Source organism: Copadichromis virginalis, linkage group LG13 (genome assembly GCF_057382275.1).
Source record: "Copadichromis virginalis isolate Kocher_CV1m ecotype Utaka linkage group LG13, C_Virginalis_male_GT1.1, whole genome shotgun sequence".
In the NCBI taxonomy this organism is placed as follows: domain Eukaryota; kingdom Metazoa; phylum Chordata; class Actinopteri; order Cichliformes; family Cichlidae; genus Copadichromis; species Copadichromis virginalis.
The window spans coordinates 11,635,277-11,648,748 of record NC_140630.1 but is presented as its reverse complement, the minus strand read 5'-3'; the positions used below and the strand labels follow the sequence as shown (position 1 = coordinate 11,648,748).

Sequence of the window (13,472 nt, the reverse complement as noted above, 5' to 3'; positions counted from 1 at the left end):
TTTTTGGGGGGAAAACATAGATATTTTTGATGTATGTCACTTTGAATAAACGCTTTCTTTGTTTCCCAATTGAAAATATTTTGGAGAACAACTTAATAAATCAATAAACATATTCTAATTGCCTAGTTCTAGAGTTAGGGTCATCACCAATGATGTTTGTGGTGTTGTTTGCAAGCAGGTGATGCATTTGAGACTCATCAGTAAGTTGTAGCTTCAAAAGCTTATAATAAACTCTCCCCTGACAGCGATTGCACTTGTTGACATGGGGCTGCACGTTAATATGATTTTTATCAATATAATAAATGTTTGACGCCAATCCTCACGCAAATCGAATTCTACGGTTCCACCTGATGTCAAAATACATCCACACAAGTATATGCGCACACACACAGTAAGTACAGACCCAAGAAACACATCAGTCAGATTTCAGATTTCTTAATAAAAATAATTCATTTCAGGACGACATATAAATAATTATTGAATCACACAATACAGATATTTTGATATGAATAAATACTTAACAAATAAAACCAGGCTTTTTTCATACAATACCCTATTGTCAAAAAGTCACACAAAGAAACTTCCACACCATTTGCATGTTTTGTTACACCTTCTGCTCTTAAGTCGATGCTCTTCCTACTGTTGGAATGTCCCTACACAGGTCGGAGTACCATTCCTAAATGCCTCAGCAGCTTAGACAAGTCATGTGCAACTTATGTGATCTCCTCCCAGTCAAACTCAGTCAGAGCCCCTTGTTAAGAGGTTATGATGAGCTGAGCACTAATTGGCCTTGAAGTGATTAAGGTTTGTCTAGAGGTGATTAAAGCACACAGAGATCTACGTCCAGGCCGTCAACACGTGGGCTGGCCTGACAGCTTTAGATACAGTTGAATGAAAAGGCAGACCAAGAGCCTGGTTGTCTATGCTTTTCTAACTAGAGCCACAGATGGATATCTGCCCACAGCTAAAGTAAGAGGGGAAAGAGGTTCCAGTTATTACCAAATTTGAGTCTGATAAATGTTTCATGTTTGAGCTTATCTTTACAGACAGACATTTCTTCGTATCTGAATAAAAGATAAGTTCACGGAAAGATGGTGTCCATTAGGGGGTTTTCAGCATGAGAGATCTGGATTAGCTGAAGTCTGTGGTTGCGCAGAACAGGAGATGTCAATCTGTGGCACTCTGGTTAGTTTAGAATGGTCCAGGCTGGCCGTTTTTAAGGAGGTAACAACAACTGTTTGGCAATTGATGGCACGTTTTTTTGTTTTTTTTTTCCTCTTTTGGCAGAAAAAAAACAAATATATCAAAATACATTTGAAATTCAAAAAAAAAGAAAAGAAAAAAAGAGGAGGAATGTCAGTTTTTTGTGTACTCCAGACGCACACACGCGTACGTTTTATCTGTATGTGTGTATGTGTGTGTGTGTGTATTGAAGATGAGGCATCGGGTTGGAAGGTCCTACGGTATGGACTAAGATCCATGTTCACAAAAGCATTTTTTATAAGTGGGAGCACTGATCCATAATCACTGATCAGGCCCCTCTGGTCCATAAAATTTCAATCACTATGTAAAGGCAAAACTTATCGAGGATCAGCCCCAATACTGTGCTGCTGTACAAGCAGCACAAACACATTCAGATAGACAAGATTAGCCAAAGCAGGCAACAGGATTGCTCTCTGAAGTTTTGAAAGTGATGCCTTGGCACATCCAGGAGGGTGAAGCAGAGAGGAATGCATCTTTACAGGTTCATTTACCTACACATTACCTCAGGCTGGGGTGGGGACATACAATCTCACAAAGCTGTGTTTGCATGTGTGCGTGTGTATACAGTAGTAGGGTGGATAATTATCCAGACTTCGCCTGTCCTTGTAGTCTCAGTTCTCCTCACAGTTGCCAATCCCCTTTTAACAGGACTGACGATATTATGTTGGTGTATACATTGTGTAGATATGTGTGCGCATGTGTCTATGCGTTTCTAGGTGCTTAAGTGGTAAGTAAACAGGAAAACAACGTCCAAGGCAACAGATTTGTTTTGGAGAAAAAGGGAAATAAGAGGAAGGAAAGGAGGTTTTGAAAGAGAGTGAGTCCTGTCTCTACTGTGATCTCTGCCTTCTGTCCGCTGAAACCACCAGCATGTTGGCTACAATGGAGAGGCTTGTATTTCTGTACATGTAGCACCAAAACTAACAGGGGCCTGCCCTGTCTGTCCTGCACAGTTTATAATTTGTTTTTTTACTTTCCATATCAAGCAATTTACATCAGATATGTAACAGTAATAAGGTTAATTAGCCTCAAAATATAAACTAACCCTGCTATTGTCTGGCTAATGGAAGAAAATCAATATTTGACCATTTTTACAATATTGACTGCAAGAGAATCTTTTTGAAAAAAAAAAATCTTTGTCTGGGTTGTGAGGACATAGATGAGTGATTTAGGAGATTTAAGCAAAACAGTGGTGAATGCCATTTAACTTAATTTCAAGCACTTTGCTTGCTTTCCTTTGGCCCAGTTTTGCACACTTCTGCTGACTATTTTCACAGAGATTTGCTGTTGGGCATGCCCAACTACTGCATCTCTCTTTCTTCAGAGCAAATGCTAGACAGACAGGCAGACAGATACACAGATGGGTTAAGACAGACAGACAGACGGGGGGTATAAATCCTTGGCTGTGGTCTAGAAAGCAATGTCAGATGCTTCTTGTTATGTCGACATACAATCATTTTGTCCGGCACGATTCACTACGTACCTCTAAATACATATTGTACACAAGAGTTAATTCAGTTGCTCTGACATGTAGCCAAACCTCTCACCGTGTAAGTGCGCAGGGCATGTCAGATGATAATAATTGCACAAAGAGGTATTCTGGAGGCCATGTCTACTGCGAAAACACACACACTCACCACCACCCCCACATACACACACTCTCTCTTCACATTCTACATGGGGGGTTTGATTTTCAGGCCATAAGGTAACTAGTTAGTCACTAGCAAGTTAGTTAGTTGGTTAGTTAGTATCAGAGGTGCATTGACTGGCATGGAGAGCCCACAGCAGGGCGGCGGCTCTAGCGTGCTAGCGATGTGTCATCATCGCTGTCGTGTGCATGGGCGCTAAATGTGGTCAGCCGCGGTAAATCTGTTTGAAGTGGTCACACTCGTTGCAGTAGCCCTGTTTCTCTTGGTTGGCGTAGTGGTCACAGCCTTGTGTCCGGCATCGCTGCTTCGACTTTTCTTTGGGCGCCTGCGCCCGTCTTCCTGGCTCTCTGCCCTGACCACGCGTGTGGCACTCTGGGCAGAGGTCTGTGCAACCCGGGGACACATTACTGCAGCCACTCCGCCGGCACTGAGTCTGGGTCTGGGATTGCTGCGAAGATCTGGGTTTTGCTGCTCGTTCACGCTTTTGTACAGAGAAAGAGCGAGAATGGAAAGAACTGTCAACAGGCGAAGAAGAAGAACACACGAAAAAAACAAGACGTGAAGAACAGTGAGGAGTTATGAAGGTATGGCAGGTACCTACCAGAGGAGGGGACGTGCGATTTGCGACTTGGTTAAGTCTTGCACTTTGCTCTTTTACGTAGCACTTATCACAGTAGCCCTCCAGCATCACCTTGCCAACTGCACCACACCCAGGCCCACGACATCGTGAGGCATTCTGGAAGCCTGTCTCCAAACCATGCCGACTCTGGGCCGGGGCAGGAGGAGGAGTCAGGTCTGGAAGAAACAGTGGCCAACATAAGCAATGTGCCATATGATATTTGAATAACAACAAACAGAACAGTTAAATGAGATGTTTATTAAGACAGCTATACGGCTTTTATAATAAATTTTATATATACGAAAAGCGTGCAATGCAAGAAGTGTTTTCTAGTTTTGTTTTAGGACTTACGGTGATTTGTCTGATAGTCTACGTAGCAAATAGTGCAGAAACCCAGTTTCTCAGGTGTCCCAAAGAACTGGCAGCCAGATCTTTTACAAGGTCGGGCCACAGGGCCCTGCCAAGCTGAGGTGTGCCCTGGAGTTAGAGTGAGGCATGGCCGCTCAGTGTCCCTGGCCTGGGTCCAAGCTGAAGATGAGGCTTCAGTCCTGGGATTGATCTGTTGTGGCTCTCCCCTTTCTGGAGCCTGCTGTCTCTGCATGCAGGGTGGACACAAGCCATTGAATATCCTAAACGCCTCCTTTCTGCACATGTTACATCGCTCTGTCTCGGTCTCACAGCCTCCCCACTGGTTCCAGCCGGAGCCCTGGGCTGGGTGGGGAACGACAGGCCCCCCATTGGTCCCTGGCAGTCCTGTAGCGGCCGTTCCAACTCCAGGGGGTCCATGGTTTTGCCTGGAGTTGAAGCAGCGCTCACAAAGTCCATCATGCTCCACACTTAGGGTGAAGAGGCAGCCGGGTGTCTTGCACTTCATTGCATGTGTTTCACTGTATAGGCTGAGGCTGGGGGCGGTGGGCGGGGCTGAGCGGGGACTGGATAACACTACTCCTCTCCCAGATGAAGAGCATGGGGGGCTGCTACTTCTGGCCCCTCTGGAGCTCACCTCAGTCTCTGATCCCCCTATGACTCCTACCCCACCTTGTAAACCTCCTTCCTTAGTCTGAATTACCCCTTCTATCCTCGCTCCTCCACCAGTAGTGGCCTGCCGCTTTTCAAAGCATTCATGGCAATGAGGCTGCGTGTCCACAGAGACATAGAAGGTGCATCGTGGTGTGGCACAGCGGATCTCAATAAGCGAGAGCTGGGAGACGGAGAAGGGTGGCGGACGCTGTGGCTGGGCGGCCCATGCCTGCTCCTTGTCCTCCTGCCAGCGCTGGTACTCATGGTTCACAAGCTGTAGGTAGTCCTCCATCAGGTTCATGTCTTCAGGAAGGTTTCCCTCATCCAGCCTTAGGACAGAGACATACAATGTGGTTCTTAACTGCATTTTATTACTTTTTTCCCTTTCAAATTCATAGTTAATAAAAGTAGTTTGGCTAAATTATCTTTGATAATCAGTCAAAAACAATTCTTATGCCATGAGCTGTTCAAGGCTGCATTTAACAATGGATGGAACTTATAATGCCCAAGTACCTTGCAGCTTTCATAATCTGTGTAATGTCATGGCCCAATCTGATAGGGATCTCTATCAGGTGCAGGTACTCTTTGAGGAGCCTCTCTTTCTGCTGCTGCTCCTTCTCCATCAGAAAATGAACTTTCAGTTCCTCAAAGCCATTCCGCCTCGGATTGATCAGCGGTACTGCTCGGATCTCTGGGAAATTCAGTTAAAGATACACAGAGCCAAATCCATGAACAGGGGTCCTGCTTTGTCCCTTTATCGTGCCAAATATATAACACCTATTTCTTTGTGATTTGTACCTGGACCACTGTCTTTGATGGTGATGAGGGGTGCAAAGTGCTGGGAGTCGTAGCCGAGCACTATTGGGTATTTGTAGCACTCTGTGGGTTGCCAGTGTAGAGGCAGATAAATCCCACCCACATTCAGAGGAGAGATGGAGGTGCCGGATTTCATACTCCTGACCACCTGGTCTGTTGAAAGAACAAAGATTTAAGAGTTTATAACTCTCTAACAAATGACAATGAACAACTTTTATAGAGCTGCACCCAATTCAAGTGGAATAAATGGAGCAATGTGCAGTCATTTTAGGATTTTAGATCCTGAAAAAGCAAGCTTTGCTCAAATATGACTGCAAACATGTTTCTGCATATTTATTTTTTTATATTTTGAAGTTGAGAAATCATCAGTAGTCATTTGAGATTCTTTATTAAGATAGACAGTAAGTGACACAGTGCATTAAGAAGACTTCAAAACAACCGAGAGCAAATGTTGAGGAATGGTGGTGATATATTATACATTACAAGATGTGCTCTTACAAAACCAGTGAGTCTTTGAGGGCTAACAAGGATAAATAAGCATAATTTGAGATGATAAAAAAGGGAGTACCTGCAATGACGATGATGGGTCTGCGGAGAATGTTGGAGAGGATGAAGATGTGGATGTCCTCCAAAGAATCAAACTGGAGGCCATTGCTACTGGAGACTGGCGATGCCATCTTCACAATCTTTTCCCACTCATCCTCCCAGTTCTGGAACAAATGCACACAATTAGGAAATAAACTTCTGCATGAGCACAGTTTTCTCAAAGCAAAGTAATGGAAAATGGATCTAGTTGAAAATTCATACCATGGTGGTGTATCGGAGTCCAGTTTGGGTGAACTCCTGAGATTGGAGCAGCTCTGCCTGGAAGCGAGCTTTGAAGACGCCCGTGTCAGTTTCTTTCAAAACACCATGGAGAGCTTTCCGAAGAACCAGGTCTGTGTCCTGAACACCCAGCATGTACTGAGAGGCTGCATGAAGCAAACAGTTCCCATCTCCTACAGACACACAAAGAGGAGGCAAGAAAACACATGTGTTTTTAGTACTATGGTTGGTTGATTTTGTACACAGGACACAAAGTTCTCCTTCTGTGAATAGGCACATGCACACGCACACATACAAAGGCTATGCACATACAGCATAAAAAACAGGCAACTGCAATGTGTACACACACACACACACACACACACACACACACACACACACACACACACACACACACACACACACACACACACACACACACACACACACAAGTGTAACTAAAGTCTGGGGATTTCCAGGCCGCTGGGCTGGTCGTTAGTATCTGGTGTTTCGACTATTATATGACCCTTATACATCTAACAGTACACACGCCACAGACAAGGCTGATAAAAATGACCCGTAATTTCCCCGGAACATGTTTTTGAAAAACTGAATCTTTTTACAATCTAAATCTGTATAGAAAACCAGAATTCTCACATACATATATTTGTTTTTGCCAAACGTATGTGCCTTTATCACTGCAGCCAGTCAGTAGAATATAGGTAAAGACTTGGTTGCTGAAAAGACGAGTGTGTGAGAGCGTGAGCGGCTAAAAATCCTGGAATTTTATTTATTCTCCTTTGGCAGTACTGGGTCTTTTTCTCATTGTGAAACAGCAGAGCCCATATTTGTTAATGTGTGCAGCTCTGAAAAACCCTGTTGCCACACTAAACACAGGAATTTCCCTGTACTAACTTCTGTCTTTCATGCGAGTGCATGTGTGCATGCTCCCCTCCTATGATCCCAACTCATCAATGCTACTCAGCTGGTCCTGTACTTTCCACAAAGGCGTGACTTGGACCGGATGGAATGTTATCTTTTTAAATACTACAATCAACACCCGATGAATGCTGTGATTAATGAGCAGAGATAACATGGGTCCTCACATGCACAAGCATATACACATGAACTATAATGTGTACTTCTTTTTTTTCCCTCCACAAACATTTACCTGGCAGTAACTTCATACACATAAAGCATCTGCACCCTTCTTTGTAAAATACTGCTGTATTAAACAGGCGTTTTCAAGATCTCTCCTCTATACAGGAAAAGTTTAAGTTTAAGTAGGTTTAAGAAACAGCTAGGAAAAAATTTCTAAAAAAAAAGGATCATAAAATGTTGTTTTGTTTTGATGCAAGTGTTAAATAGGCCAAAATCTGATCTCAGTGTAGCATTAATTGTTGTGTGGCTCAATTAATGCAATCTAAGCTACAGTTGTTTTCTTTCAACTGAAGGAACATCTCGCTGTATTTAAAGAGAGAAAAAAAAACACTTCTCCATTTCAGACCAGCTAGATGTTGTTCCATTTCAGTGCTCTTGCATCACTCAGCAAAAACATAAAATGCAAGGCTTTTTTAATAAAAAACACCAGACATATGTAGGCCCAAAGGTACACACAAATCCAAACAAATGTCCACACACGTAATCACTTCCTCTTGCATGAAAAAAAGTCATGATCACAAAGTGAGGTGCCTGAAAACTAAAGATGAAAGTGGTTCAGCAGCTCCCATCAGGTTATATATAGATACTTCCTCTGTGGCAAGCTGGGGAACTTCCTGAAAACATACCAGTGCAGAGCCAGACTTAAGTTGATTTGGTCACTGTCCAGGTGACAGCACAAGTTTGCAACAGTGTGCTTCCAGCAGGGCTGCACTTTCCCACACCTTGTCTGCAGGTTGTTGTGTGAGAATGGCCCAAGATTTGTGACTGTAAACAACTGCAGTAAATTATTACCAAACTAGAAAAACGCTCATAGATTATCCACTAAGGCCAATGTCCCATTTTACAGAAAGTGATATGGAAAATTTCACTGGCTCATCCTTTGCTCATGCGTCGCCTCCTCATCAAGTTTTTCCTTGTGTAGTCTTGCTTATAAAAACAAAGTGCACATACCACATACCCCAATCTAGGAGGAATAATGTGGATGCCCCAAAAGAAACCTAAAAGCTTTATTTGTAAGGCAGAACACTGCAGCAGTGTATGTGTCCTCCCAGTAACTTAACCATGAAGTTAGTGTATTGTAGCTGAACAAATCCTTCCTGATGGGGACACATGACAGACATGGGATACTGTTTGGGAAAACCCCACGGATGTGTCCGAGACATTCAAGACAGAAGAGAGACTGAATTCTAATAAAGCCTTGTTTTACTTGGAGGAAAAGTTGGATGTATCAGGAAAACGGATGTGGCCCTGTTATTTTAATTGAAGCGGAGTGGAAGTTTTATGAGTCTGGGTTTTTTTTGATGGTCAGTTATATTCTGTGGTCTTGCTTCGTAATTAAGCCGGGCTCGGGGAAATTGGTTATGGGGTTTGGATCTTTAGTGCATTTGCATAGACCAAATGAGATAAGGATTTTGGGTTCACTGGTAAATTCAGTTCTGAGATGATGTGGAGACAGATATCCGACAACGGCGCTGGACATCAGTGAACAGACTTCTTCTCTCTCACGTTTTCTTTCTGTATTTGTGTGTCTGCTGAGCTCCAGTGACTCAGCAGCAGTCAGTCAGCCTTGTGTGTGTGTGTGAGTGTGTGCGTGCGTGCGTGTTGTCCGTCCTCTGCTCAAAGTCACGTCTGGGTCCTTCAGAGTTAGACGCTCCGGCACTAAATTCTGTCTCCTCTTTATGACATCATCTTCGCAAACCAGGAAATTCCAGCCAGGTTACTGGCAGCAGAAGTCATCCATTTTGGTCATCAATTAAGGGGTCTTTGCAAGGGGGAATTATGTGCTGATGACAGTTACAGTAAGTCCTTCAGTGATTACTAACTTCAGAATTGGCAGGGACCCTTTCAAAGAGTTTCACTATTTAAAAAAAGTACTGTAGGACATAACACATCCAGCAAGTTCCTCAACCATCCAGTAATTATTCAAAGTAACTTCTGATATGTGACCAATGTAGGAATTTCTCACATGAGAAAGAAAGAAAGTATTTCCTCTGGAAACTCACATGTTTAGCACAAAGCTGCAGTTATGACTGATTTCCTCTTCCTCCTTCTGTTGTGAAGCTATAGCTGATGATTCCTCTCAAAAACCTTGCTCTCCATTAACTTTAAAATAGATCTGATGTACACAGCAGCTGTGTTTAAGCTACTGCAGTATAGATGGAAAAGGCCACCAGAGACACACACGTTTGCTTTAACAAGGTCTGATGAGCTCTAACAGATCATCACAAACACAAATCCATAAAGTCACATAAAGTCAGGCAGGTGGGGAATTTAAGGTAAAACGGTGTGTTTTTTTGACATCCACTGACATTCACTAACACACACCTACACAGAAAAAGAGGGGGCATACCCCAAATGCAGCAAATGAAAAACTGTGGAAATAGTTGGGTCTGAAACATCACAGACAGTAAATAACAGTCCTGCATGTGACGCCAGAGAATTTCCCAGTACACAACTATGATCAGAAGTAATCAGGCCCGAGTCTACATGTTTGCCTGCCCTGGGATGTTCCCGTCTTACAACATTCACGTAACAGAAAACATGACTTAGCAGTGGGGTGCCTAAAGTCAAACACTAAGGTCGGCACAGTAAAACCAAGGGGGCTGCTAAATGAGTCTATGTGAAAGCGGAACTCACGTCCCTCGATTGTTGTCATTTACAGTAACCCTGCCTGTGAGTAATGACATCTCAGAATTTGCATATCAAATAGTCCTGACTCATAAGAGCTCACCATCTCTCTCATAGAAAATGAAACAAAAGCAAAACACATCCTGTGTTGAGCGCAATATGTTTTGCTTCTAAAATCAAGGAGAAATGGTTCAACATTAGCTCTGTGACCAATCTGCTGAATTGTTCTATTCGTGTTGAATATCACCTACTGCTCCAACAGCAGTTATTTACGGTGCCCTCTGCTATACAACCAATAATATAAAACATCTTTGAACATCAACAAAGCTTCGTGGAGCTTCATCCACTTACAAGACCACCACAGAAATCTGGTTTACTGTAGCCTCCATATTCCAGAACAGCTCCTCAACATCAGCATAATCGTTCTTACCATTGGTGCGTAAGGGCACCATCTTCTTCAACTCCCCACACCAGTTGAGCTTTTTCTCCTTCTCTAATGAGGCCTGCATGGCTCGGTCCAGGATGGCGGCCTGAACCACCTCCCTGAAGGCCTGGGGGAAGTGGTTCATGGCGATCATCTCCAGCGTGTACCGGTGCATACCCCGCAGGTGGTGCATGAGGCCACCGCTGGCAGCAGGCTTCACCACATCGTTAGGCACTCGCTGTCGGATCTTCACTGCCTTGAGCAGGTTGGAGACAAACAGGAATTTGGGGAGGAAGTTCTGACCCTGCGACATGGCGGATGGCTGGCCAGGTGAATGGAAGGAGGGGAGGAAGAGGAGCAAGGAGGAGAGGAGGAGGAGGAGGCACCAACCACCGATGCCGGATCAACGTGGAAACTGGATGGAGAGAAGCGGAGAGGACATGTTATTTCACAGCAGGGATTTGTGGGAAATTTTCAGTGGAGAGTCCCCTTCCTAACAAATTAAGACTTAAGGCACAACTTAATTTACAGTTTGTTTGGGAAACTACCCATCACAAAGGATGATTCCAGTATGGAGGCTGTATGGTGCTTTTTCCTGGAGATTCTGCTGGGCCCAACTGAATAAAGTACACAAAGACCCCTTTGTATTCTTGTTTGTTCTTTTAATTCTCCTTTTTGTCTTGATGGTTTTTGAGAGTTTCCCTCAACAGGGCTTCCTAGTGTCCCACTGAGCTCAAAGACTTCCAACAATAAACGGGTGCTTTCCAGACCTTAACCGAAGGCCACCCAGGGCTTCCCAGGCTGATGGGAAGGTCACAAGGCCTCCTCCCTCAACAGCCTGCATAAAGTCTCCATTTAAAAGGCTGGGAATCATTAGAAAAATTATAGGCTTTCAGTACAGACACAAACACTGCTCTCAGTACAGGAGGAAGATAATCTAACCTGGGTTTACGTCACTCCCTGAAGTCATTTAAAAGACAAGCAGCTGCAGAATTATTTCCCCTAAATAAAGTAGTAGTAGTATTTATTTATTGTCATTGTCAAGAACAATGAAATTGAAATAAAATACAACTTTAATTCAGCCACGTTTCCCAATTTGTTACAGTAATTTGAAAGCTAGGAAAATTAGGGAAACTTTTGGCAGTTTTTATACTTTAAGTATAAAGGTACTGAGGTTCAATGCACAACCTCTATACCCAATTTGAGTCAAGTTTGCTAAAGGGAAGGTTTTAAAGGACTATTTCCCCTCACATTTCAACGCAGTGAAGACGCATTAGCAGTTTAGAGGAAGTAGAAAGTAATGGTCAGCAAGTGGGCCTGGAGTTTTGCTGACTTTTAAACTTCCCACAACATCCTTCTATCAACCTCTCGCAAGCTGGCAGTCAGGTCGAAAGATACTGTTCGAGTCCACAAACACCTGAACAGCGAGCTTCTATTGGCCTCTGTGCCTTTACTACCCAAACAGCAGCAGGTGCAACAACAGACTAGGCCGTGCTAAAGGGCTAGTCAGTCACATGAGGGACCAGACAACAGACACCTGGATGTCAGGGAGCATGTTGACACGAATCATTAGCGTGGCGTGCTGTCACAGCGGGGCACACTTTAAGGCAGACAGACAGCAGCACCCGGGTGGACGCTGCGGTTTAGGATGGCTGGCTACACAAAAACACAATAACAGGAGACTTTGCTGACGTTAAAGGCTTACGTAATTCCAATGACAACTACCTTTGGAACAATGTAGCGTTCAATCGCGTCTAACAGCGCGGGTATCGATACACTGTAGCTTCGCCGATGCCACATTTGGCTGTTTAAATGTCCTGCTATCCGCTCGAGGGTGACGTCTTTGTAAACAATGGCTGTCAAAGCCACTGTCGTGAGCAGGCTTCAAGCTTCCTCCGTGTCCCCAGAAACACGACCATACATTACTCAAGGCCCAAACGTGGTCTTACCCACCAAGTCTCACCCAATTGCTAAGAAATGTGTGTCCACATGGGGAGGCACAAGGAGGGAAGGCTGGCGTCTTACCTGTGTAATATGTCGGGGTAATAACAAAAGCCTCCCGGATGCTCAGGCTAGTCCTCTCTCAGCCACTTCACTCAGCCTCACCGCAGCGGTCCTCGGCGCCATTCAACCTTCTCTTTCTTTCAGTATCAGATCTATTTTGGAGCCCTCGCAGCCTGCGAAGCCTTTCAAAAGAATACACACGTACGATAATGATAGTTTTTTTAAAACAAGGAAAAAGTCCAAGTCAAAGGGGATTTCCACACGGGGACTTTCCGTCCACCCATTTTCCTCTCTCTCTCTCTCTCTCTCTCTCTCTTACTCACTCACACACACACTCACACACACAACCGCTGTAGTTGCAGCTCATTGCCACCAGGGGGTCTTTACTATCTGTCTGACTCGATACTGAAAAGCATATCCCACCTACTGAGCACAAAGGAGCGTCACTGAGGGAGGGAGGCAGTTCGCGTCATACTCTATTTCATGAGACAGCCTTAAAAAATAAATCGTTAACCTTCAGAATCAGCAAATGAGTAAGGAAAACGAAGCTCATTACCTGATTGTGAAATGGATTTGAGTTGTTGACTGCATGCACTGATATGTGCATTCATGGTCTGATGACTGTAGCTATTGAAACAATGATGCGATGGTGCTTTAATTGTTAGCAAATCATGTAAATATAATTACAGACTTTCAGGTTCTTGGGGATTCCTGTCTTGCTCAAAGATATTTAAGAAGCAGATGTGAGCTCTTTGCTAACCCGCTGGTTCATTCACTACATTAGTAAGTTAGCTCAATGTTCATGTAAAGTGAAGTTTTCTTTTATTTTGGCAAAAGTTTCTAGCTCTTCCCACCCAAATCACAAAACAAAAATTGGTTTCCTCTTAAAGAAAGCCTCTTAACCTCCATATGTCTCCACCTAATGGAAACGTAAACTGACACTTGGTTAAATTGTGCCTCTCATTTTCATGTGAGTTCAATACTAAACATCAACAGATGATCTTTGCTCTAGTCTACCAAGAAAAGTGTGCATCTTCCATCATCCAGCAACCCACCTGACTTTGGCTGTCAAGGCGGCTAAAGC

At 43.8% G+C, this 13,472-nt stretch overlaps 1 protein-coding gene across 1 annotated transcript; it reads right to left on the bottom strand.

The window, feature by feature from the left end:
- Positions 1-431: 431 nt before the first annotated feature.
- On the bottom strand, positions 432-12,681 carry tnfaip3 (tumor necrosis factor, alpha-induced protein 3). Its single transcript, XM_085477292.1, has 9 exons — positions 12,410-12,681; positions 10,391-10,799; positions 6,175-6,365; positions 5,936-6,077; positions 5,350-5,520; positions 5,065-5,242; positions 3,883-4,880; positions 3,514-3,707; positions 432-3,393 (listed from the first exon to the last, which is right to left on the bottom strand). The coding sequence occupies exons 2-9, from the start codon at positions 10,695-10,697 to the stop codon at positions 3,118-3,120; spliced, it is 2,457 nt and encodes an 818-aa protein (XP_085333418.1). The 5' UTR covers positions 10,698-10,799; positions 12,410-12,681; the 3' UTR covers positions 432-3,117.
- Positions 12,682-13,472: the final 791 nt, after the last annotated feature.

Coding starts and splice junctions, on each gene's coding strand:
- tnfaip3 (XM_085477292.1), bottom strand. CDS start 10,697: ATGTCGCAGGGTCAGAACTTCCTCCCCAAATTCCTGTTTGTCTCCAAC. Junction 5,243..5,349: donor CATCAAAGACAGTGGTCCAG/GTACAAATCACA, acceptor TGAATTTCCCAG/AGATCCGAGCAGTACCGCTG. Junction 3,394..3,513: donor ATCGCACGTCCCCTCCTCTG/GTAGGTACCTGC, acceptor TCTGTACAAAAG/CGTGAACGAGCAGCAAAACC.